At 33.1% G+C, this 27,988-nt stretch overlaps 1 protein-coding gene across 1 annotated transcript; it reads right to left on the bottom strand.

Moving 5' to 3' along the window:
• Nucleotides 1-154: 154 nt before the first annotated feature.
• Nucleotides 155-26,563, bottom strand: LOC139510834 (protein mesh-like). Its single transcript, XM_071297370.1, has 18 exons — nucleotides 26,369-26,563; nucleotides 23,514-23,807; nucleotides 21,601-21,738; nucleotides 17,914-18,076; nucleotides 16,053-16,313; nucleotides 15,243-15,307; nucleotides 14,759-14,904; nucleotides 14,109-14,372; nucleotides 12,575-12,861; nucleotides 12,022-12,159; nucleotides 10,564-10,713; nucleotides 10,173-10,310; nucleotides 8,097-8,222; nucleotides 7,120-7,365; nucleotides 6,291-6,464; nucleotides 5,441-5,620; nucleotides 2,780-2,950; nucleotides 155-1,344 (listed from the first exon to the last, which is right to left on the bottom strand). Exons 1-18 carry the CDS (start codon nucleotides 26,561-26,563, stop codon nucleotides 155-157), a joined length of 4,326 nt encoding a protein of 1,441 aa, XP_071153471.1.
• Nucleotides 26,564-27,988: the final 1,425 nt, after the last annotated feature.

The raw sequence follows: 27,988 nt of genomic DNA, 5'->3' as shown, positions 1-27,988 counted from the left end.
CGAAAAACTTATTTGCTGTAATTATTCATTTTCTATTCTTATTTACAAATATTTACAAATTTATTTCAAAAGGCATTAAAATCATAAGGTTTTTTTTCTCACTTCGGAGACCCATTATGTTATTCTAGTATTTTTCCATGCATTTCCCCGATATCTACCACCTCAAATGCATGTCGTTCTGTCGCGGATTCGTCCATTTGGTTTTAAATAAAGGTCGTTTGATATGGAAGTTATACCAGCTTGAAGGGTCACTAGAGACTGAAGACCTGTCTTCCTCATGCGTTTTCCGTCTTTGATAACGCTTTGTATCACCATTTTTCGTCTTTGATAGTCTGACAATCGAAACGACCACCACAGTGATGAATATTATTAATCCGACGACTAAAACGGTTGCAGAAGCTGCAATCGTAAAATCAGCTGCCTTGTCAGCCTTATTTGACTCGACTGAATTTAAAGATTTTGTTGCTGACGTTGATTTTCCCGCCAAAGATAGAGTTTTTGTTACAGATGTTGGCTCTGTTTTAGATTTTGTTACCCGTGTTGATTTGATATGGAAGTTTGATTGCGTAAATTTCTCTGAAACAGGCTTGGTTTTTGGTATGGTTGTCGTTGAGGATTGCGGTGCAGAAGTTATTTTTACATTTATTCTTGACGGTACTGAATTTGTTATTACAGCTGACAATGATGACTTTGACGATTCTTTTTGACTGGTTTGGGTTGTTGATTCTGTTGTTTGATGTTTTGTTGATTCTGTTGTTGATTCTGTTGTTTGATGTTTTGTTGATTCTGTTGTTGATTCTGTTGTTTGATGTTTTGTTGATTCTGTTGTCTGTTTTGCTGTTGATTCTGTTGTTTGTTTTGCTGTTGATTCTGTTGTTTGTTTTGCTGTTGATTCTGTTGTTTGTTTTGCTGTTGGTTCAGTTGTTTTAATCGAAGCTGTTTCTGATGGAAGTGTTGTTGAAGGTTGATGGATCTGTAGCGGGTCTACAATTGTTGAGGTTGGTGCTGCAGGTATTTGTGTTGTCTTTAAAGGACTTTGCTGTGGTGATGAAATTGATTGAGAAAGGGAAATGTCTTGTGGTGAAGATCTTAGTGTGGTTTGTCTTGAACTTAGGGTCTGAGTTTGTGGTAATGGAGTCGAAATGGCTTTAGAAATGAACATGTTTTGTTCTGAAGATCTTTGAATTGTCGTTACCGGACTTGTAGTTGCTGGAGTTGTTATCGACAGGGTTTGTTGTGCAGATATATGTGTTGAAAGCATGATGGTCGACAATTCTCTCATTGCTGATGAATGCACATCGGAGCTTGTTTCTACAGTTTGACCAACTGTCTGAGTTGTAGTTACTGTCAATGACAAAATCAAAATATTAGGTTAAATATAAGTGCAGTAAATCACTCACCAGGCTTATGCATATTATGATTAGATTCACAAAACACTCATTTCGTGTGTATGAAATACATCAGTGGCGATCGAATTTGAAAAGTTGAAAAGCTACAGCAAATTACAAGTTCGGAATGCATTTAAAATCTAGAAAATAAGTTGTACGAAATCTGACCATCTAAGCCAAGCGAATAAAACTGAGTGCCTCGAATAATCTAAGTTATACTGAACCATTAACTAAAACCAATAAACTAAAAATGACTCTGCAGGTAGGCTGGTAGTGCTCAAGTGTATCATCCCCGAGTGTATCAACAGCTCAGGAGTCAGCACTTCGGTGTTGACATGCATATCAATTAAATGGTCATTTTATTAACTGTTTGCTAAAGTATGAATTATTCCAAATGCTAAAGAGTTTTTTTTATCCCCGCCATAGATTACCTTGTGTTTATCACAACTTTTTGGATTTTTGGGTCCTCAATGCTCTTCAACTTTATACTTGTTTGGCTTTCTAACTATTTTAATCTGAGCGTCACTGATGAGTCTTATGTAGAGGAAACGCTCGTCTGGCGTATCAAATTATAAGACCTGTATATTTGATAACTAGTATCACTAGCACAATTGCTCAATGTTAATGTAATGACACGACGAACGGGTTTGATTTATGGACTTCCTCATTCAAAGCCTTGGTTTTTACGTCGGGGTCTTGCTATACTTGTTTTTTTTATATTAACTGTTCTAAGATTGTATTTGGTTTTGTTTGTTCCTATATTTTGCCCCTATACATTATTGCAGAGACATCAGTTATCAAACGGCGCATCCTGAACACTAACATGTGTACCATGTACTTTTAATGATATTTCTACTATTAAGTCGATACTTCTGCTGGTGCACTTTTTCACAGCAAGTGTATCAACAGCCAAAATTAGTAGCTCATACTTTTTTGTACTGGCAATTCGGATATTGTTTCATTAAATTGGCTATCATAAATCATTGAACATTATTTCAAAATAAGGACTATATTTCCCTCATGCATAGCAAATTCCTTGTCCTGGTTGTGACCTTTGGCCATAAGTTGTCAAAATACAAAATCTGATTCTATCAGAATTTTAATCTCTTTTGTTGTAGCATCTTAAATGCCCCTTTCTCTTAGTGACTTATTTGCTTGTTCATAAAAAATGTTTCAGCATCCAATTCAATAAGTATATTATATTAGACACTCAAACAGCACACCCCGGGTTGTTTCGTTTTACTCTTTTGTTATGCATGTATCTTGATCACCGCTTATTGTATGACACAAAAGAACTAGTTTCGCTAAAACCGTATGCATTGTTCTTGTTTGTTGAAAAAAATCATTACTGATTAAAACATTGTATTACATTTCTCAAAATAAGTACTTACCAACAATACACGTCGCATTAGTTTTATCCCATTGTCCATTAAAATGGCATTTGATTTCAACCGCCGACCTAGACAAATAGTTTTCATTACACGTCAGAATTGCTGTAGAGCCATTTTGCCAACCACTCACGTTCCAATTACCATTCTGTACATCATTTGGGTTTTTACACTCTGTAATGCATATTTTAAACATAATTAAATTATTATCAATGTTCTTTTTTCATAATGGATCACTTAAGGTCAGGGCTTATCCCATTAAACATCTTTGAACTTCTTCAATTTTAGAGATCCGAATATTGTCCATGTATATGTACTTTAAGTATGTTTATACTAATATATAATTAAAACGAAAAATAAAGTTTTATTGTATTGAGTTGTAATATAAACTATTCCGGACATTTTAATTGTCGCCTAATATACCTTGTACTGTGTTACAACTCTAGATAATACTAACGTGGAAAGGTAACAATAGGTCACCAAAAGCTGAATGTTTAGTTTAGTCTAGATGACCGAATGCTCCAGCGCGCTGTACACAGTACAGGCGGTGTTGTCTCAATATACCAATACCATGAATATGTATGACGACGAGGGAAGAAAAAAATATGCTTCCTCAAATTTGCATGTTTTAAAATTGTTCTGCTGATGTTGAGAGTAACTATAGTTACTTTTCTATGGTCGGGTTGTTGTCTCTTTGACACATTCCCCATTTCCATTCTCATTCTTATCAAATAATTTTTATGCATATTATATTTTGAGTAATTATGTATAAAATATATATAGATTAGTATAATGTAACATTCATATGTTATATATATATGATGTGTACAAATTATCAACTAAAATTTACGAATAACTTGTACAAACATTTATAGTATGGATTTTGTTATATAAAGCATTGGTACACACTAAATTTTTTTATTTAATGACTACACAATACCTTTCATATACAAAATACAAAAATACAACACAGGAAATGTAATTGATACATGCATGCCAGTTTATTCTGATAGTAAAATAGAAATTGGCACCGATGACAATTCTAATAGAATAATAACTAGAGATTCTTAAGAGCCTGTGTCGCTCTCTTTGGTCTATGTGCGTATTAAACAAAGACGCACATTAAAGATTCCTTTCACGGATTTGGCTATACTTTTTGAAACTTGTGGATTATAGCTCTTCATCTTTTATATAAGCTTTGGATTTCAAATATTTTGGCCACGAGCATCACTGAAGAGACATGTATTGTCGAAATGCGCATCTGGTGCAGAAAAATTAGTACCGTTAATGTTATTACTACCACTGGGTCGATGCCTCTGCTGGTGGACTGTTAGACCCCGAGGGTATCACTAGCCCAGTAGCCAGTACTCCGGTACTTGCATGAAAATGCGGATTTTTTGTGCTATTAAAATTTGCTGTTACAAAATGTTAGAAATTATTATAAATTAAGGAATGTGTCTCCCTCATGCAAAGCCCTGATTCCTTCCACGGATTTGGCTATACGTTTTGGAACTTTTGGATTATAGCTCTTCATCTTTTATATAAGCTTTGGATTTCAAATATTTTGGCCACGAGCATCACTGAAGAGACATGTATTGTCGAAATGCGCAAATGTCGAAAAATTGGTACCGTTAATGTTATTAAAGAAAAGAATAGAATTCATGACAAAATTGTGTTTTGGTGATGATGATGTTGCTCTTTACAGTTTATCTCTATCTTTAATGATATTCATGATACTAATGCGACAAAAACTTCAAACAAAAATTTCTTAAAATGATCACTTCAAGGACAGCAACCCAAGAACGGGTTGTCTGATGTCTCTGAAAATTTCAGGCCAGATTGACCTGATGACCACTTTTGCTCTAACATGGCTTTTTGTTCATTTTTTTTTGCCGTAGCGGCTATCTTGGTTGATGTTTGGGTCATCAGATACGTTTTTTAACTAGATACACTTAAGATGGTTCAGGCCAAGTTTTGGTTTGATTTGGCCCATTAGTTTCAGAGGAGAAGATTTTTGTAAAAGTTAACGGACGACGACGGTGCTAATTCTGATAGGCGCCAAAGAAAGAATCAAATCAGCGCAAATGAAAATCAAATAACTTCTAATCGGGAAAAATGTCATGAAAACTCCCCCGTATGCACCAACTGATTCTCAGAATATTTTACGTGCAATAATTGAATCTCGCAATGACGTTTAAAAGAAGTGAAAATAAACAAAACCAAAACTTATCCAAGAATTTTACATCGAAAAATATTCCAATCATGACCGAACTCCGTCTACAGAGACAATTCACTCATTCGCCACGCTTAGATCGTGACTAAATGTTTAGTTTGGTAACTCGGATCATTGTATTCATATTGGTTCCTCGATTTGTTATTATATATTCATATAAGGTATTGCAAACTACATGTGTCAAAAAATTAATTAAACTATTGAATAGGGACTTTACTGAAGTTTTCAAAGTTTTTATATAACTGGGGGTTTAAGGAAAGCCAGGGACCGAATGGGGATGAGGTTGCACTAAATGATGTAGCTATTAAGTGTTAATATCGCCTATCTTGTTGGTCGTATTGCATGACTTACACATTTTATTATATTAAAAACTTGTCTCGTTGCATATAATAGTTTACCCAAAGCTATAAATACTTATGATTTTAATTTACCTGGATAACAAGGATCGTGATCCTCAAATTCTGTCCATGTTCCGTTATTTGTACATAATATTTCAATTTCTTTGCCATAAAATCCATGTTTACATCTGAGAGTTGCTCTTTTTCCATTGTAGTCTACGTCTGGTAACCATGTTGCATTTGCCACCGACGGCGGTGCTCCACAAACTGGAACTAAACATTATGTCATCTTATATTTGGGATTGAAAGTTTCAAAGTTTATAAAAAAAACATATATAGTAAACAAAATGTTGTAAACCGAAACAAATAATTGACCATTGGACAAAATCACTATAAGAAATCTATCCCCTTCAACATGTTTCTCTCCCTGTCAGCCTTTAGCAATAATTCAGTATATTGCTCAGTGATTCATTCAATTTCAGCGTTCTTTTCATCATCAGTATAAAATTATAAATTGATTATTAAGTATCAATATATTTAAAGTCATTTTTTGTAATGCTGATCACTCCAACTTCATTACTTTAAAAGAGAGGCAAAAGATGTCAAGAGAATATTCAGACAAACTGACAACACCCTTGCCAAAACGAAAAAAAAAAACAAACGACGAAAAGACAAACATGAGTACACAACACACAAGTTAGAAAAGCAAGAACTGAGCAACATGAACCTCGTTATAAACCGGAAGTGATTAAAATAGTTTCGATTGCAACATTTGCTTTTTCTATAACGTTAACATATTCTAGACATAATGTCTTGTATTGATTAGGTTGTAAACTAGTGTTTACATTTAAATATAATGTTTACATTTAAATATTAGACAGATGCAAATTGTATGCCTTAATTCATTTAGTAAGAATCAAATATACATAATGTTCTGGCTTACAAGGGATACAGGATATGTTGACACTTGACCAGTTTCCAAAGGATAAACATTTCCGGTTGACATCAAGTGGATAATAGCCTTTCTTACAATTTAACAGTGCAATCGACCCCTCCGTTAATCCGTTAGCAATCCACACTGCATTGCTGGTGTTGGAAGGAAATCCACATGTCACAGCTTGAAAATATAAAACGATTTTGTTTACTATTTGTTGTATGTATTTAATTATTTTATGCACACATTTTACAAGGTTTTGATTACAATTAACATCACAAAATGCAATATATTTTATTTATATATATATAATTTAATTTGAGCACTCTCAGATTTGGTCTTTGTGTCATTTTTGCTGTGAAGGATGTGTCATTTTTGTTACGAAGGATATAAGATACGCTGATACTTCCAGTCTGTGTTTTTGTTAGATATCTTCTGCTTTGATTCGATCTGATGAATTCAGCCCTTTTAAACTGATTGTTACACAACTGCCCTCAGTTAGAGGATGGTTGGCACATTCGAACATGTTAAACGCCCTATGCCATTTATGTGGCCGTCCCAAGTCACGAGCTGGTAGTTAAGTGATTGTCTTTGGTTCACGTTTGTCACATACTATCTTCGTAAATTGTCTTGTTATAAATTAGGGGCCGTTTATTTTCTTAATTGAAGTGTTTCATATTTCTCATGTCGGGGCCTTTTATAGCCGACTTTGTAATATGGGTTTTTTCTCATTATTTAAACTCACTTAAAAAACAACACTTGAGTAACTACTTTCGGTATAACTAACAATGAAAAACAAAACTTCATTAATTAAAATAGGTATAGTTATTCTACTAACTTGGAGCAGTGATATTTGTCACATGGTCAAACTGAGCTGTCGAATCTGCTGACATCTGACCAAAGTCTGTATTATTTGTTACCAAAGTATCGTAAATACATTCAGTCTTGGATCCACACAAATCTGATACGTATGTCGGAACATCCTCAGGTATTACAAAGAGTGGGTTGAAGTTTTCATTTTGATATGAAGAAAAGGTCTTCCCTCCTTCGTATGTGAATAAAGATTCGCTTTCCTCTATTCTCCCTTATTTTAAAATTGAATATACAAGTTGAAAAATATTTATGAAGAAATAGTAGAAAATGGGAAATAATAGTAGAAAATGTGAAGAAATTGGTGCATTCTAGAAAGTGTTTGTCTTGTTAGAAGAGAAGTAAAAGAGCGTCCATTGTGTTACGCTATGTTAACATCGACAGCAATGAAACTTCGACTTACGATGGTTGAAGGAACAATTTTACTGAATATTATGCTTCCCAATGATTTAAACATAATTCCCTCACAGAAAAGAACAATTTCGTGCATACCGAGTCACACATTTAAAGGTGTTAGTTTGGTCACATCTCATCACATTAGTCGTAAAAATCAGATTTTTCAATTTTACAGTTTACAAAAAATGCTTAGTTTTCAAAAAATATTTCATTAATTTTTTCCATAGTGCAATTTTGTATGAGGACAAGACAGAGAATTGTTTATTTTTAGACTTGCTTAAATCAAAATTCATCTGGTGCCATTTTGCAGAGCTTGAAAGGAAAACTTTTTTTGGTAAATTTTGTTTTTGACGATGCTTGACTGTGTGTGTGTGTGAGTGTGTTTTTTAATCGAAATGTAATTGAGATAATCAAACTTCAAATCCATCAACTAAACAAATCATATTATGTTTATAATTTAAGAAGATTAGCCTTATGTAGTATTCGTGTGTTACAATGAAAGTATAGTTATGTAAAGTCGTTGTTTCTTTGGAAGCAAAGGATACTTACATGATAAACCAAATTTACTGTGGATATCAGATGCTGATGCATTTCCTTCAATCACATCATTTTGTTTAGAAACAAGGTCATTGTCCTTGATACCATCATTATCTCCAAAAAGACCAGTAAGGTTACCTTTAAAGCATGCACACAAACAATGAATATTCATAATGTAGAATGAATTTTTAAGCAGCAAAAGTGTGCCTATATCTAATGTTGCTCTATTAACAGAACGGCTTTTTATGACGTGTTTCACTGGCTATTAATCACAAGGATTTTACGTAATAACAGTATATAAACTCATCATAGATTAAAATTTAATATTTACGCCAGACTCGCGTTTCGTCTACAAAAGACTCAACAGTGACGCTCGAATCAAAAAATGTCTAAAAGGCCAAATAGAGTAAGAAATTGAAGAGCATTGAGGACCAAAATTCCTAAAAGTTTGCCAACTACAGCTAAGGTTATCTATTCCTGAGGTAGAAAAACCTTAGTTTACTCAACATTTCAAAGTTTTGTTAAGGGACTTCTAAATGAGAAGGTGTAAAAGTAAAAGAACAAAAAGAACAGAACTCCAAGGAAAATTGAAAACAGTAAGTACATTATCAAATAGCAAAATCAAAAGCTGATACACATTATTGCATTAAAAACAACTGTTATATTTCTGACTTGGTACAGGAATTTCCTGGTGTAGACAATGATGGTTTAAACATGTATTTTTAACCAGCAAAATCTCAAAGTTGTATGACATTCGCATTTAATTCCATTATATTGAAAATAACGTGTAAGCAAAACAAACCGTCATATAAGGTAAAAGTACAGCCGTCAACATTCTGTTATAATCTTCGATATGCAAAGCAAACAATCATGTCAACAAAGAAAAAATGAAATGACATGTAGACAATCTAAAGACAAAGCACATAATCAAAAACGAAAGACGACAATATAAAAACTGACCATAGCACACAAATACAATCGCGGGATGTATAAATATCGATCCACACCAAAAGGATATGACAATAAGAGTTCAAGAGTACACACACAAATAAAAAGAAGACTATAATACGTTAATAAGACGACAAACAACGTCAGTACCTAGTATCTATACTTCAAGACCATATTATTATTTGTGAAATTGATACTGAATATTTATCAACAAAAGTTTTTGTATCTTCTGATAAACTGTCGTTTTAGAAAAATGACGAAACATCTTTTGACATAACCCTGGTTCCTTAACATTCAGAACAGAAACTGATGTTTATAGTCAGATAAGTAGCTGCCATCACTTGAGAACCGAATGAGCTGGAAAATGTATATACTATATGCTGGTTAAGTTGGTATATTGCTGCTGAGGTGGGGGGTAATTGATTATTTTAAAATTGAAATCGTCTCATTTGTCATAGATTTAAGAGATAACTGTATTGTATTTGAAGCTTTAAGGACGTCCATCGGTAGTTTTACTGTCGCAAATTTAGTTTACCTGGCGACGTGTAGCGGAGACAGATAAACGGGTATTTGTGACAGTAAAACTATCGATGGACGTCCGCAAAGCTTCAAATACAATACAGTTATCTCTATTCTAATGCAAAACAAGTTCATAATTAAATTTCAATCATTATTTCAGTGTAAAATCTTCAATAAAGAAAATTCCGCGAAAAGATGTTATCTTCTTTGGTCCTTACACTAGGTGACGTCATAGGTATGCTTCCGGCGTCAAACATAAACACCGGGCGTTTTCTGGCTTCTTTGCCGCTTCAGAATGTAATGAAATTTGATAAAAAGAAGATTTTTAGGTGCAACATGTGAGTTTTTTTTGGCTTATTATTGTAGACATTACATGTCAATACATTCAGCAATTCAAAAAGTCGGCTTCCTTAGTTACAGACAAGGAGATGGAGAATTGTACGCTAACTGTCATCCAATCAGAACCATTGATACAAAACAATTGCATTAGAATCTAATATGGAGATGACCGCTTATGTGAAAATCGAGTATAAATCTAAAAAAATAGATCCTAAAAAATAGTCGTGTCTGTTTTACTTTTATACACCTAAGTTCTAATATAAATATATCACGGGGAAATACCTGTTTGCCTGTCAGGGGATGTTAAGATCACTAAATTTAGAACATTTTGTTGACTGGAAGATCTAATGGAGAGCCCTTCTGTGTAAAAAGTTGTAACAACTGTAGGTGGGTCATCAGAAGTCTTCTCAATAGTTGTTCCTAAAACATTTTTTTTTTGGAATATATGTATATGCTTGAAATGAACATACCGATAAATTAAAGTAAAACAATTGATAATATATACAAAAAAGGAAGATGTAATAAAAATAAAACATTCATCAAAATCGAGTTAAAATTATTTTTAACTGCAAAAACGTTTTTTTCTAATTTGCGTTCAGAATTCTGAAGTTTGTAAAAATGCCAACATTCCAATTAAGACTCTCAATAGCTTTACAAATCTTAAAAAAATCACCTTCAACCGAATTGACCTTGCTGATAGACGAATCAAGATCCAATACTGTACCGTTCACAAGAACATCAATACCACGTATTTGATTAGTTTGAACCTCAATTGTGTCTGCTCCTGGATAAGGTCGAGCAACGAATGATGTGACAGAACTAGCTATTAAAATAGACAAACTATATCAGTTTTTAATCGTCAATGATAATTACTTGATATAGTTAAATCAATAGATTGATATGATTCATTTAACATTAACATGATCATACTGCTGAATGATTTCTGTTATCCAAATATTTATAGATACTTATATTTAATGGTTTTTTTTTCTTCATTTTTCACATAATTGTTGTTCTGTACATTTATTAGTTGCATACAAAACTAGACATCTATTAAAAAAAATTAAAATATCTGATTAAGTACTGGTTTGTCAAGAACGGGCGATACTACGCAGATCTATAAGGACACTAATAATCATAATTAAGATGGTAATGTACGAAAATGATAATACATTAAGGATGTACTTAGGTGAGGTTAGGTAAAAATTAAGAAATTAAGAAATTAAAATTGATACTATAAGCTGGTAGAGCATTAAGTAAGGATAAAGATAAGCTAAACATATTGATAGGTCATGGACTTCCTTTTAGAGATATTTGAGATTTAAAATATGGCGGGAAAAGGCTGACTCGGACTTTTACCTTATATTTGCATTGGTACTATTTGGGTCTCAAAACAAAAGAAAGAAAATCAAGAATCTTCTTAAATTTTGGTAAATGACCTTTCATGAGCTTATATGAAAAAATAAATGGGTGTTATGGGGAAAAATATTTTACATAGTATTATATGGAAAAACACCAAGGAGTCCGAACATTTGACACAAATTCCAAACCTCACCTAAGTAATTTGTTTGAAAAAATAGTTATAGACAATTTCTAAGCTTATCAATCGTATACATAAACGAATAGTATTTGATAAATAAATGTTCTACCAATACTACCAGTTATGCTGCTGATAATTCTAGTCATATTAAACTAATATTTGCAAGATGTCTTTTCGTATGAATAAATGAATACAGCTCGAAGTAATTTTCCAAGTTTTCAAACTGTTTTTACTTTTGATAGCAAAATATATGTTTCTAACAGCTACTATGAAAATAAGTGTTTGGTAATGTTGCTTTCAACTAACTATATCTATCATGTTTATGCACATTCTTGGTATAAACACCTTTGCAAATTTTATACTACAACGTTTCTGAAGAAGGGTGTGAAATATTTTCTCGTACAGAGTAACCCGAGTTGCATACTTATTTAATGCACATCGATATTGTTAAATCTATTTGGAAAGATATGAATGTTTCCTGATTGTAACAGAGACAGGATCAATATAATTAAAATTAAAGCTGAAGAATGAAACATTATCGTTGTATAATTTTAACCTAACTTCATTAATGGACTTATAGAATAAGGATACCTTGAGAACTTCCAATCTGTTCCATTCGTAATTGTAATGACAAGTTACCATTAGAAAGCGCTCCAAATTCTCCAGCAGGATTGAATGTATAAGCATGACCATCAAATGTCACAAAATGTGGATCACCTGAAACTCGAGCTTTAGAAAATAATAGATACGTTCAATTATTAGTTATAGAAATTCTCATTTCTTTCTTTTCGGAATCGAGCAGACAACTCACATTGAAATTTGATACTGATGTCTATGATGAGTTTATTTGTCAAGTATTACATTAAATATTTTAATGTGTATGTGTGTGTTTTTGCGTGTTGTATATATGCACTTATAAATTGATGAAAGAGGGGCCAAATGTACCAGAGCTTACGAGTTGTTCACGTCTGATAGATTCAGTTGTTTATAAATGCTCATGACTTTAATTTCAAATTAAAAAATAAAAGTTGTCTGTAAAATTGTCAAAGCAACGTTTTATTCTCCATATGAAAAGTATATGATCTCGATTGAAATTGCCACTTAAGAGACGTTCTAAAACTTAGTCAGAACTTTTGCTTATTACCTGGTCTTGGTGGAACATAGTTTAAGCATGAGTTAGGTGGCCGTCTGCTATAAAATGAAGCACAGCTACCGAAGTTTGAATCAACCTCCTCCGAGTCCTCAGAAGTATAAATGCAACAGTGTTTGTATGGAATTGTGTCATACATGAAGTTGGAAAAGTATGGAATATTTTCTGCCCCGTCACCATGGTAATGGTATCTGTTTACATACCCACTTCCATAATATCCATTTGGATTCATTAAAACGCCTACTTCGTCATAGCAACATTGATGGTCGTATCCACGTGATCTGTTTTACATAAACGTGTGATAAATTGATTATTTTGTACCATGGTGATTAAGAACGTGGACTTTGTATATCTTTTGGTCATTTCAGTAGATTGCTATCGCATTGATGAATATCCCACTTTATTTTTAAATCAATTTCTTAGATCAAATACTCAATAAATCGGCTTGTAGACTAAATTGATATGTGGAAGAATGTGTTTATACTATCACACAGACTCATTCGGAAGCAGTATAGATAAGTGTTGGTTGATTTATGCTGGTATCACTCTCAATCTTTAAACTTATTGCTCAATATTAAGGTCTTAATCTACTATTGTATGACTCTTTCTGTGTAATTTCTATTTCCAATGATGTTTCCTGTCTTCTTCGGCTTACCGTTATGATATGCATTTATGTTTTCATTAATTCGTTTCTTTTTTATTTCATCCTATCATTCTTTACATCTTTCTGTCATTTTAAAATATGCATCTACTTATTCACTTAAGGCGATTCATATGATAAGATTTATATTCTACACTATAACAGACGAATTCGTAACCGTGTTTTTTTCTTTAAAATTACGCATATTTCTTAAGCTGTTAATTTGAAAGCAGACGATACAGTTTTAAATATTTTTTGTACTTCAATTTGCAACAAAATATAGATAATTTTGTTACATCTTTTGACATCAGACTCGGACTTCTCTTGAACTGAATTTTAATGTGCGTATTGTTATTGTTTTACTTTTCTACATTGGCTAGAGGTATAGGGGGAGGGTTGAGATCTCATAAACATGTTTAACCCCGCCGCAATTTTGCGCCTGTCCCAAGTCAGGAGCCTCTGGCCTTTGTTAGTCTTGTATGATTTTAAATTTTAGTTTCTTGTGTATAATTCGGAGTTTAGTATGACGTCCATTATCACTGTACTATTATGCATATTTTAGGGGCCAGCTGAAGGACACCTACGGGTGCGGGAATTCTCGCTACATTGAAGACCCATTGGTTGCCTTCGGCTGTTGTTTGCTCTATGGTCGGGTGGTTGTCGCTTTGACATATTCACCATTTCCTTTCTCAATTTTAATCTGAGAGATTATTTCTCACATTGTTTTATAACATCTGTTTCTTACATGATAGTCGTCGAGTAAAACGTACAATCTGCAAAATGAGAATGCACTTCATTCTCTCTTATCCATACAGTGTGGTATTTTTTTATGATTAGGTATGATTAAAATCCTCTGCTAAGTATTATTTATTCATTTAGCACACTTACGATGGTACGTTTTGCCTAAAACATATTTGAGCAAATGGTTGGTTTGTACATTTATAGGCAGATCCTTCTTGTTTGTGGCAGAAGTGATCTACACTAAACCGAGTTGTATCCAAACTGGCAACATTTAGTGTACAAGGACATGGCTGTACATCATCCGTATCTATTGGTGGAAAGTTTACATCCTCGTTTAACATTTTGTCACATACTGCCTGGCTATGTTCAAGGCCTACATTGACCGTAAACATATCAGACCAATAATATGGGCTGAAACAAAACGATTAAAATTACCAAACGATAAAAAAAAATTTATGATGGAATCGAAGAATTTACCCAAAACCTAGTAACATTTTAAGAATAGTATATATATATATATTAATTGGTAAATTATGGAGATTTGACCTTTAACGAACATGTACAAAACTTGACTTTCTAATCCTTTAACATAATATATTGTTGTTTAAATCAGGGATACAAAAAGAAAATACTTAAAACAATACGAAAGAATTTGTAAAACAATACTTTGATATGTTATCCATAAATCAATAGTGTATATTCTTTTTTAATTGCTGGTGTGTTAAACAGTTAAAGTAAAGAAAGGTAAGAATATATGCATTATAACATGATGAGTAGGCTATTGACACTAAATTTACCTGTTTATATCGTTTGTTGATAATTTGACTATGCCAGCTTCTTCCGTGAAGTTCAGTTGAAAGTTGTATAATTCCCTTGTCATATCCGCTGGGCTCAATATGGAAATCAATGAATGGTGATTCAGTTTTATTTGGCTGTGTTTTTTCTGATGAAAAAAATTAATACACCAGTTCACGTAAAATTTCGTGAATTTCAGAAATATCAAATGTAAAGCATTGTGTGCATAAGTTATTGTACACGATTAACGTAGCATTATTCGATAATCATTTTATATTTGCTATGATTGTGTGGTTTTTTAAGTTACCGCTGAACAAGATATGTCTTTATTCAGTTGTTGTCCTAGAATGTAAAAAGAAAAACAAACCAAAGATATATGAAATAAATTAAATATATTTTTCTACGAACCTGTAGGTAATAAAGATCCACCCTTATTGAATTATTCAACGGGAATCTAAGTTCGGATTGCTTCCACATAATGCTTACAGGTGTTCCGTGCCTCCATGATAACTGACCACGTGTTAACACATGTCTCACTAATGCAGGATTAACTATAATATATAGTTTATATTGCAATGTAACTTGAAACTATCTTTTCTTTTGAGGTGGTGAAATACATTTTATCTTTAGTGTGCTAATGATACTCATATTCATATATTAAGGTTCATGAAACGTCTTTTTTTTGCCATTCTGTTCTCTGTTGTAGATTGACATGATCTAAAAAATTGAAAACAACACGCGCTTTTCTGGATTTACCTTAATCAGGAACGCTCAAAGCTAAACATTTGAAATCCGAGGATGTATAAGTACCGAAACCGTTGAAGAGCTATATGTCAAAAATACCCAAAATAAATGGCCAAATTCATCTAAAGTCAACGTTGCCTGAGGGAGTTGAAACCTTAGTTTCTTAATAATTTCAAAATTTATAAACGAATAATTTTAGAAAAGTTTGTTAAATCATGTCAGCTAAATGACTCGTTGGTATCGTTTCTCTATTTTATCTACTATTTGATTAATGTCCCTGTTGCGAACAATTTGTCCCTATGACATTATCTTCCCTGTAGCAAATGTTTAATGAAATTAGAAACATTTTGGCTGGGACGTAATTAAGTATGAAAAAGTTGAGTACCACCAATAAGGACATGGCGTCTCCTTTTTCAATTATATATGATAATAAATAATATTATTACTAAATAATAGTCATTAGTGCGTGATTTACTTATAACTGAATTCGACCTTTGGAATGAACCGAAGGTTAGAAAAAACATATACAATATAAATGAAATTGCAAGTTACCAATCTTCAAAACCCCAGCAAACTGCAAAGTCTGATTGCTATTAGCCTGTATAAGACGCAATACAACAATTTCCTTGCCAGTTCTGTATACTGGTGGAGAAATGCAGGACACACTGAACTGGTTGTACTTTTGACAAGGTACATCCTTTCCATCTGACATCAATAGACTTATTGCTTCGGTAAGGTTGAGACAGGGCCCAGATATAATGAGTTTTGTTCCTCCAATCATGGTTGCTTCTCTTGGCGTTATTGTAAGTGTACCTAATGAAAACAGTAATAAGTGTTACAATAAATGGATATCATAGAAAATAACAATACCAATTTTACTGCGCCAGACATACAATTGATAGTCAACCATGTCTTTCCAGTGAGTTCAAACAATTTCAAAATCTAAAATTTAGAAAAATAAAAAGAGATATGGTATGATTGTCAAGTGAACAACGTCACAAGAGACAGAATGACACAGAAATTAACAACTTTATGTCACCGTACAATCTTCAACAATAATCAAAGCCAATATTACATAGTCAGCTACAAAATACCCCGAAATGACAAATGTAAAACAATCAAACGAGAAAACTAGCTGCCTAATTTCTGAACAAAGATACAGAAAAAGCAAAATGTTACACAGCAACAAACTACAACAACTGATTTGAAGGCTTATGACTTGCAACAGGTACATACGAGATGTAGCGGTGTTAAACTAATTAAAATGCGCCAACCCTCCCCTCACTTTAGACAATGGTGTAAAAACATGAAAAGACTTTAAGAATCAGTTAAAAAAAGGCTGAGCTCATCAGATGGAAACAAATAGAATTACACAGAGTGGACGTGGACAGATAGTTATACATCCCGACAACAAAAAGACACCAAGTATAGATCTTAGAGAACTGGCAGTTACTGACAGCTATTTCAAAGCCATTAACAACTATCGACCAATTCATGTATATAAGACTAAAAAATATATCAGTACAAATTCAACATTCAATTGATTTAGTGTAAAGACGTCATAAACAGTCAGAGAAAAAGACGACCTTGTGCAATTATAAGATGCAGGTATCGACAGTTTGTAGTGTCTTGAATGCTACTCGATTTTCATTGTTCTGATTCCTTTTTTTAAATAAAAAGTTCATATATCGAAAGGATCATGTGAATAGTTCCATTCTCACAAGATATTCCCCTAGACATGTCTCTGTACCAGGGACATATACAGACGCTTTTAAGTGGTTGTCTTAACTCAAACTCACTTCATCATGTTTCTGTTGATCAGAAAATGTGAATTCTATTGTTGATCGTTATAAAACTATATTGAAAAATGTATTGACAATATTTTTTTTTGTTTTAATGTTGATTACCACGTCTCTCTTAATCCCCTTATTTGCCGTTTTCTATGGTTAAGATGATTTCAAACTCTGTATATGAAAACAAAAAACAGCAGGCATGTGATGAGTATTGTGTGATCACTTCGATTAATTTGCCTCTTTTTTTTTTTTTAACTTGGTTAGAACAATGAAAGATTGTGTTACCAATACCTTGCAGAAAATATTTTGACTTATCACTAGACTTTTTCACATAACCGACTTTTTGATTGTTGATTATAAAAAAAATCCACAGGGTACCTGATCTGTGGTAGGATATGTTACTACTCTGTCAAGTAAAAATAACCAAAAGAAGTAAAATCAAACACATATCCTACCATTGAAAAGGTAAGATGTAGAAAAAAAATAAACTCCACAAAAGTCGGTAAAATGAAAATAGTCTATTAGAATAAACTGCTTGAATTGTATAAAATAAATACAAACCAAGTCTTCCAAAGTTGACTTCTATTGTGTTTTAGAAAAATAATCATCAACTATCTTACCTTCTACATTACATCCACCTTTTTTAATTGAAGTACTGTCTACACGAAAAATGAATTTCCCCGGAACATCGATGTTTGACATCTGTGTAACGTTTATTATATTTGTTGTCCTTGATGCTTCTATAGCATAAAAGTTTAAACCATCACCTGCATCAAATCCAACCTGAAATTTATTCGCGAAAAATAAAATAAAATATATTAATATAGTTGTTCTTCCAAAAAAATTTACGCGTTCTACTTTTGGGCTCGTTAAGCATTTTACATTTCATTTTTATCTATTTTCATGAAAGAATTGCGTATATAGTGTATAAAACTAACCAAAGATCCAAGGTTTATAATACAGTTTGCCAGACGTGCGTTTCGTCTACACTGTCTAGGTAACACATTAACGGATTTCACGCCATATTAGTTACGGATACGATCCGGCATTCGTAGATTTCCGTAGTTTAGCCGTAGTCATACGTAGTACTGCTTGTATACATGTGATGCACAAAATTTGAACACGGCTCAAACGGTTCAATCTGTACTAAACAGTATAAGAACTTACTGATCCGTTTTAGGCCTTTTTCAAAATCGTATTAATCCGTACTTATTCGTATGCCCAAATAATATCTACCGTTATGCCTAGGTCACACATTTACGGATTTGACGCCTGCTTAGCTACGGATACAATCCGACATCATTCGTGACAATCTGTATTAGTCCATAGATATCCGTATTGATGCCGTAGTCATATGTAGTAATACTTGTATATCCTTGACAATTTTTGAACATGCGCAAAATTTGACCACGGATTAAACGATCGTAGTAACTCTTTACCAAACCGTATAAGACCGTACTAATCCATTTTAATCCCTATCAAAACCGTATTAATCCGTACTTATTCGTAGGCCAGAATGATTTCTACGGCTGGTTTCGGAGAACTACGTACTATTACGGATACATCACGTATTGGTTAGGATACAATACGATTAGTTACGAATGTGTCATGGCAAGCCACGATTTCATTACGTTGCAATACGGATACCTAGGTATATTCCAGGGTTCTGAAAGTCTATTACGGTTTACTACGTTACAACATGACAAAATACGGAATACTGCGGTTTCTTTTAATTTAGTTAATACCAATTTTCGTGGGTTGCGTTAACCTTGCATTTTCGTAGATATTTGATTTATTGGTTCTGCTAAAGGTTGCATACAACTCTATTGATTTTTGTTTATTTTGTAGAACATTTAAATCCGTGGTTCACCTGTACCCACGAAACCCACGAATAATAATGAATCCGCAGTACTACATCTGTAACGACGACTAACTAACATAAGGCTAGTGTCTGTATAAATACTTCATACCCATAGAGCCCTACTTATTCTGTGTCTTGACGTTGAGATTTACATAATGATTATCCATAATGAATAATCAACAACTGCTTTGAGATGTTATGATATTGTAATAATTATATTTATCTATGTTGGCCTAATTTATTTTATGTGGCCTGATAGTTGTTTACAACAAAATCTTATATAACTGTGCAGTTTAGAAATCACCGGAACAATCACAGATACTAATGGAATGATTGGAACATTCCATTTGACTTACATAATGAGCCAGAATGATCCTAATAAAAGATGCGTTATTTAAACTTTTACATTTTTCTAGAAACTTCCGTTGTAGTTTTCTAGGACTTTCCTTTCCCATAGTGTTCTAGAAATTTCCGTGACTACTATATATATATATTCAGCTAGATTAAAACTGACGAAGAAAGGTAACACACGGCCAGCGAAAGCTCTTTTTTTTGAGAGCCCAGGTGGTCGTGTTGTCTAGCGGGACGGCTGCAGTGCAGGCGATTTGGTGTCACGATATCACAGTAGCATGGGTTCGAATCCTTCGAGGGAAGAACCAAAAATTTGCGAAAGCAAATTTACAGATCTAACATTGTTGGGTTGATGTTTAGACGAGTTGTATATATATATATATATATATATACAGACACTGAAATTAAACTTTCAGACTTAGACTTAGACATTGATAGACATTATTATTCACAGAATTTGGATTTACACTTTTATTCTATAAACAAGTTCACACTAGATTGTAACCTTAAAAGTGGACGCAATATTCAGTGTGGATTCCAGAGAAGATTTGGCATACAGATAAAGATAAAAGATTGGACTCATATATATTCTTGTTAACTTTTGTATAATAATTCTTGTTATATTTTATTTTTGATTTGTGTCTTTTGTTGGCTACAATCTAAAGTTGATTTCTGGTCGTAACAGATTTGGCACAAAATGGCAGGGCAGGGTCGAGATACTTGATGGCAGACGTAGAGGTGACATGAGGCAGAGTAAATGGTGGACTAGACCCTGATTTCCCAATCCATGGCCAGTTTGAGCCCCTCATGACTCAATTGTGTGCGAAAAATTCAGCTACATTTAGGAACTTTGAAAGAATAGTCCTAAATATGTTTCAAGAACTGCTACATGTTGGTCCGAGGATAACGAATAACACCACATAGTACAGACAGACAGATAAATAATGTTTTTAACAAGAACAAAAAAAATCTACGATTAACTGCCATAGATAAATGATGAATAACAAGTAAATTATAGAAATGTAACGGTTTGTACTATTCTTTTTCAGACCGTTGTCATTCGTACTAACCCTTACTTATACCGTAGCAAACCGTTGTTTATCCGCAGTACATACGTCATGACACGTGCCGTTGCGTACTAAACCATGACTTACCTTTTTTCACTTTCGATCTTTTATATCTGGGCGTCACTGGTGAGTCTTGTGTGGACGAGTCGCGTTTTTGGCGTATTGAATTTTAAACCTGATGCCTTTTGTTATCTATTAATCATGTATTTCTTTGTCTAATACGTTCTCCTATTTATTTGTATTATATTATGTTGTCATTTCAATGTTATATTTAACATTGCCATTAAAGTGCGAGGTTTCCCATGCCACAAAACTAGGTTCAACCCACCATTTTATCTTTAAAAATGTCCTGTACCAAGTCAGAAAAGTGGCCATTGTTATATTATAGTTCGTTTCTGTATGTGTAACATTTTAACGTTGTGTTTCCGTTGTGCAGTTTGTTTTCTCTTATATTTGAGTGTGAATTCACATTACTATAAGACGGGTCACGGTTCTTTTCTATCCCAAATTCATGTATTTGGTTTTGATGTTATATTTGTTATTCTCATCGGATTTTGTCTAATGCTTAGTCCGTTTCTGTGTATGTTACATTTTAATGTTGTGTCGTTGTTCTCCTCTTATATTTAATGCGTTTCCCTCAGTTTTAGTTTGTTACCCCAATTTTGTTTTTTGTCCATAGATTTTCGAGTTTTGAACAGCGGTATACTACTGTTGCCTTTATTTATCGTAAGAACCCGTAAATCTCATGTCACAAAAATTAAACCCATCCTTCATTATCCGTGGAAGAAACGTCAAAACCCGAAGTCATACCGTTATGCATACGTATCGGATCCGTATCAAACTACGTAAACTGCATTTCCGTGAGATTTAATCCGTAGCGGATCCGGCAAGATGATCCGTGAATGTGAAACCTAGGCATTAGTTTCTGAGAACTACGTACTATTACGATAACACCAAGTGTTTGTCAGGGATACAATATACTGATTTTATGGTCAGCATTGTTTGCAAGATATTAAAGATATACTAACCTGTGCCGGAGTTCCATCTAATCCACTTGAACTGTTACTACCACTAGCAGTTCCTGTTGTCCATTCAATCTTGTCATACAGAAATATGGTGAAAGAATGCCGTCCATTTGTAACCAACACACATTGAAATGTACATCTCTAAAATTTTGAATAGATAAAAAAGAAAAGATATCTTGTTTGTTTCAACTAATTAGCCCACTGTTCTTGAATTTGAACACAAATATAAAGAGTCTGTATCGCCGACCTATGTCTATGTGCATCTTCAACTATGATCAATCTCCAACGTCGAAGATCCATGACTAAAATTGAGAATGGAAATGGGGAATGTGCCAAAGAGACAACAACCCGACCATAGACAAAAACAACAGCAGAAGGTCACCAACAGGTCTTCAATGTAGCGAAAAATTGCCGCACCCGGAGGCGTCCTTCAGCTGGCCCCATAACAAATATATACATACCTTTGTTTTTCATCTTATAATTTTTATGTTCATACTTTCTCTCTATCTTTTATAGATTTAGTCAAAACCACACAACGGGTAAACAATTTCAGTCAGTAAATGCATCTCAACTATCCCAGTTAACTTGGAATTAAGGATACTACTGATACAAGCAGGTACCTCGATCTTTTCCTAAATATTGACACAGACAGACGACTTCACACTAAAATCTATGACAAACGGGATAGTTACAACTTCACAATTATCAATATCCCATTTCTCAGCAGTAACAAACCCTCTGCTCCGTCGTATGGGGTTTACATATCTCAATAAGTTATGCTCGTGCATGTTCACACTAGACTGACTTCATATACAAGAGTGCTCCTTCGCAGAAATTGCTCCAACATAGTTATGAAGAGGAAAGATTTAAAATGACAATCCGTGAATATTATGGACACCATCACAAATGTGTTGATTTTAACTATTTAATGACATTTTTACCAAGTCTAAGATTGAGTTTTGACATATATGTCGTCTGTTTGTTTAGTACCGAACATGACATAGTCCCGTATATGACTGTTATACCGAGTGTAAATTTAGTATAAAATTGCTATAAGACTTATCTCGGTATTTTGCACATCATGTATTTATTTTCGCACTTTCTGTTATGGTTTCGGTTGAATAATATGTAATGTCTACACCTACAGTTGAGAACGACTCCGACAAGTTAGATATGAGGGGTTGTCTAAAAAGTAAACTAGATAAAACATTATTGATCGCATATGACTATTTTGATTGTCTATGATGCACCTCTTATTAATGTTTCCTTTCCTTTGAACTTTAAAACCTAAAGCTTTTATCCCTTACAAATTGAATGTGTACAACATATGACGTGAACAAAAGTTTAGAAACACAAACTGTACCGGACGGACAAACGGTCCTGGTAGAATGTTACTCACGCAAATTTCGTAAGTAACATAGAAAAACAAATTAATTGCTTTTGGCATGTACGTGAGACAATCTGAGTTGACAGACTCGCTGATCAAAATACTCATAATCCAAAATTTTCTTGAAAAGAAGAAAAACAGCAGATTACGATGGAAAATGATTAAAAATATCAACGTGAATGTCGTAAAAATACATGCAAGAAAATGATAAATAAAAGAAAGATATATTCATATATTTTTCAAAAACGTTCTTTCGTCCAAATAGTTTATAAACGATAAATCGAAGATGTGAAAGTAACTTCTACTCATGATTTATAGTTCATTTCGAGACAACCCCGTCATTCTAACAGTAAACTGTAGATGTATTTAGGTGTTGAGGTTTGTTGAAAAGGTCTAATAAGAATATATTTTTAAAAGTAAAACAAGAATGTGTCCATATACCACGGATGACCCGCTTACACGAGGGATCTCGATATCATTGAAATATATCTTTTTACCAAACTATATATCTAAATTTATAATTTGTTACCTTTTGCCTGCCAATCGAATCAGATCCATAAAATGCAACATTGTCCCATGTTGCGATGAACATCCATGCTGCATGGAAATTAAAGTGTTCTGGAAAAATGTCATGTATTTCTTCCGACGCCTTTCCCAACAATGTAAGATTTGTTGATTCACGAAACCAAACATCCCCACCATTGTTTGTGTCTATGTCAGCCCAGTACGGCGCTATTATTCTACGTTCACTTGAAAGTGGAAATGCGCTTGGAGTAAATGTGTTCATTGTTCCCAGAAAGGAAATGACCCCATTTGTGTTAACCTGTTTACCAAAAAAAGAGATAAGTTAGATAATCATTCTTGAACATCAGAGGAAAATAAAAACCACCACCAGATACAAATTAAGTTTATGCTGTATTGCAGATACGTACAATATCGATAGTCTATTCGTGTAGCACATTATCATCCCGTTTCTTGTTTGTGGGAACGAATATATGGATGAGATTGGTGTTAAATGTTTATTAACATTCATTACATATAGAATACCATTTTACTATTTCATGACTATGTGCTCTGCTTCGTTCTATTCTGAAGACTAGATAAAATACGTAAAAGACATGTTACCGTGTCAGGACACATTATTGTGGTTATGTTCGGCCAGCCTAGGTCATTTCTACCGAAATGTTGCATACTATGCAAAGTCGCAGCATACAGCCTTTTCTTAAATCTTGGTTTGATATTCCAGGAATCGAACAAACGATCCAGCTAGCACGATACCCGCGTGCAACAAGGTGATATCTTGGAATGGGGATAAACACTTGTACTATCGATGTATCAAATTATGACCTATTTGAGACAAATCTAACAAAAAGACAATGAAATTACATATTAGATAATTGTTCACTCCGAGTTAAAAACAAAATATTGTAATATAATTATAGGAGATCATTTGATTAAGATAAAAATGATGGCTATGGTGTGTGCTTTGGGCGGTTGATTCTTATATTTTTTGCGTGTTGTTTATATTTATAACAAAGATGATCATGCATGTATACAGTATTTCAAAGATCAACAACTCCATATTTCTTGTAATTTATTCAAAATTTTATTGCCAAATTCTAGTTTTACTGTTTCCCTAATCAGTTTATGAGAACCTTTTGATTTAATATTTTTTATATCCAACTATTAGACGTTTGATCTCTTTACATGTAAATGCAACTCTTCCAGACTTATGCGACTTGTATAAATGACTAGATATTCTTAGACTAAAATATTGGAATTGCGTTGTGATATAAGTTAAGAAACCTATCGAGTCAACTGGTTTCTTAGTGTCATATATCCATACACTTTTATCAAATTAAAACATATGATTGGCGATTTCTACAATGTTTGAAAAAAGGTAGCAACCTACTATCATTTTAGTTAGATATGATATAAACATAAAAGTGATAACCAACACATTTGGGTTTTATTTATTTTTGATAGAATTGAAAAGGGTTTGAATGTCATGAGATATACAAGAATTTCCCAAGATGCATGTACTTCATATATATTATTAGTACTATAGTTAAAGTGGTGTTCATAACAACAATGCAAAGAGCCAAGAAAGGTCCAGAACCACCTGCTTGTGTATATATCTAAAGACTAAATGTAATTCAAAGAAGCTACGGAATGCTTTCTGGTTGAAAAGTCCAGACCCAGTTGTGCATATCATAAAATTGAGAATGGAAATGAGGAATGTGCCAAAGAGACAACAACCCGACCAACAGGTCTTCAATGTAGCGAGAAATTCCCGCAACCGGAGGCGTCCTTCAGCTGGCCCCTTAACAAATATATACTAGTTCAGTGATAATGAACGCCATACTAATTTCCAAATTGTACACAAGAAACAAGACAAACAAAGGCCAGAGGCTCCTGGCTTGGGACAGGCACAAACATGCGGTGGGGTTAAACATGTTTATGAGATCACAACCCTCCCCTTGTACCTCTAGCCAATGTAGAAAAGTAAGTGCATAACAATACGCACATTAAAATTCAGTTTAAGAGAAGACCGAGTCTGATGTCATAAGATGTAACTAAAGAAAATAAACAAAATGACAAAAATATGCTTTATCTTGCCTATAATATTATGGAACCTTCTTTATTTATATCAACAGTCCCAGCAGGGAACAGGTAACATTTTGGTTCACACCAACACACATTTGCGCATTTAGATACACTTTTTTTTTAGTGTTTTCACTGCTTTTCTGTTTTCTCTGAGACAAATTTCACAAGGATTTTGTTTTCATTTTATTCCACAACTTATTTGTTCAAGTTTGGAAAAGACGCAGAGAAACCAAAGAATTTTCAAACTGGTGTTTCGATGACAACGACAGTATAAGTGTATCATAAAAAAAATAAAAGTCTGTTAATACGTGATCACAATATACGTAATGTTAGGATATTTAAAGAAAAACATAATAAAGAATTGAAAACCATCTTTTCTACAAGCTTCAGGATGTTCAAATATGCATAGTGTATAATTATTATCCATGAAAATAACACTTCAATGCTGTGATAGCTCATATGAAATTTTTTCAGCAAAAACATCTCGTTTACTTGCTACATAACAAAATGAATACATAAACAGTACATTATTTTTTATCAAAAATAATATACTGAAATCATCTGAGTTGATATAAATAAAAGTGTCTTAAAATTTCAATCAAAAGTTACCTTTGTATTAAAATAAGATTTATCTTGTGCATATTTAATACAAGTTTGCTAATTCCAGTTAAATGTTTACTGGTAATAGACGGTCTTCTGTATCCACATTTGCGATAAAACAATATTCAATCACAATGTGAAGGAACATCAAAGTAAAAGTATTAAAACATTACTTACAATTAAGGAGTTATGTTGATGATTAAAAATCGGAAACAAGCTGCTGATCGGTATTGGTTGAGTTGATCCATCATCGTTTGTTGGAGCCCTTTTGTCACCATTTCCCCTTCCAAATGGATAGAAGTCGGACAATGATACTCCATATATTTTTTCAGTAAAACTAAACAAGAGGCAAAATAAGAAAAACGTTTTCATCTTTATTATTTAATAGTATAATGTCTTTGCTAGTCTGAATATTTATAGTAAACTGTGAAATCATATGTTGAAAATATATTGGACCCTCTTTGTGAAGCTTTCTTCTCATTGGTTGACATTATTAATTTATATTAAGATGTATTTTAAAGTTGCAGTAATACATGTGTAATGTTATGATTATGAAGCTTTTTATCTAGAAATAATATTTACGATCAACTATGGTTGACATTCGATAACAGGACTGAGTGTATTTATCCCAAGTTATGTCTTTGTCTACTCGTATGGGTGTCCCTTTGTAACGTATATAAAATGTTTTTATTTTGATCTGAGCGTCACTGATGAGTCTTATGTAGACGAAACGCGCGTCTGGCGTATAAAATTATAATCCTGGTACTTTTGATAACTATACTTTAAAGAAAATTCAAATATCTTCTATATATTACGTATTTAAGTTTACCATATTACTTTTCTATGTAATGACAAAATTGCTTTTTATTGTGTGTTTTACAAAGTAAAGTTATATGCTCTGGGTTTAGTATTGGATGGTGGTTTTTATTACTGACTGATGTGGGTACCAATTTTTATGATGTAGTTCTATTCTTATTTTCTTCTTGTACTTATTTACACGATTTTTCTGCAGTGATTTTATTATTTCATACTATGTATATATAACAATATGTTGTTTTTCTTTAAATAATAAGGGTTTCATTATTATACCACCAATTTCTAAAGCGGTTGGTTTATAGTTATGGGGAAGTTCATCCGACTTATCATCCGTTTGTTCGTTTCTCAATATGGTTCAATTTAGTATTCGTATTTCTCCTAAATTGCTTGACAGCATTTTACTCATATGATGCAATTTGCCCTTCTAATGCTATTTCTTCATCTAAATGTTTTTTCAACTATAATTTTGGATGACATGACTCCATCCGGTCTGCATATTGTATCCACTTTTCCTCCTTAACCATAAATGTAATAGAATGAAATTTCCCAAGATTCTTCGCGTTATATAATGCAATTGTGCAAATCATTTGTTTTGTTTCTAAATTGCAAACTAAATGTTCATTACCAATGTATGTACTTTGTCAATGCTTTATTAGGGGTACCTATTTTGTAGCTGCAATTTCGCCGTGAACATCTCTATATTACAATGTTTTGAAAATTATTCACAATCTAATGGATATTGTATTATTGTGAATCGCCTACTATCTTTTAACCAGGTTTAATCCACCATTTTCTACATTTGAAAATGCCTGTACCAAGTCAGGAATATGACAGTTCTTGTCCATTCGTTTTTGATGCGTTTTGTTATTTGATTTTGCCATGTGATTATGGACTTTCCCAATTGATCTTCCTCTAAGTTCAGTATTTTTGTGATTTTACTTTTTTTTAATCAGAATAAGTTTAAAAGATTACTTAATCTGC

This window comes from Mytilus edulis, chromosome 2, assembly GCF_963676685.1.
Source record: "Mytilus edulis chromosome 2, xbMytEdul2.2, whole genome shotgun sequence".
NCBI lineage: Eukaryota > Metazoa > Mollusca > Bivalvia > Mytilida > Mytilidae > Mytilus > Mytilus edulis.
This window is presented reverse-complemented; position numbering and strand designations above follow the sequence as displayed.

What these genes read in the sequence shown, in the direction of transcription:
- LOC139510834 (XM_071297370.1), bottom strand. Translation starts at nt 26,563, where the DNA reads ATGAAAACGTTTTTCTTATTTTGCCTCTTGTTTAGTTTTACTGAAAAA. An exon ending in AGGTGGATGTAATGTAGAAG is followed by an intron (nt 16,314 to 17,913) that starts GTAAGATAGTTG and finishes TGTTTTCATTAG; the next exon opens with GTACACTTACAATAACGCCA. An exon ending in TCACGATCCTTGTTATCCAG is followed by an intron (nt 2,951 to 5,440) that starts GTAAATTAAAAT and finishes TATGCATTACAG; the next exon opens with AGTGTAAAAACCCAAATGAT.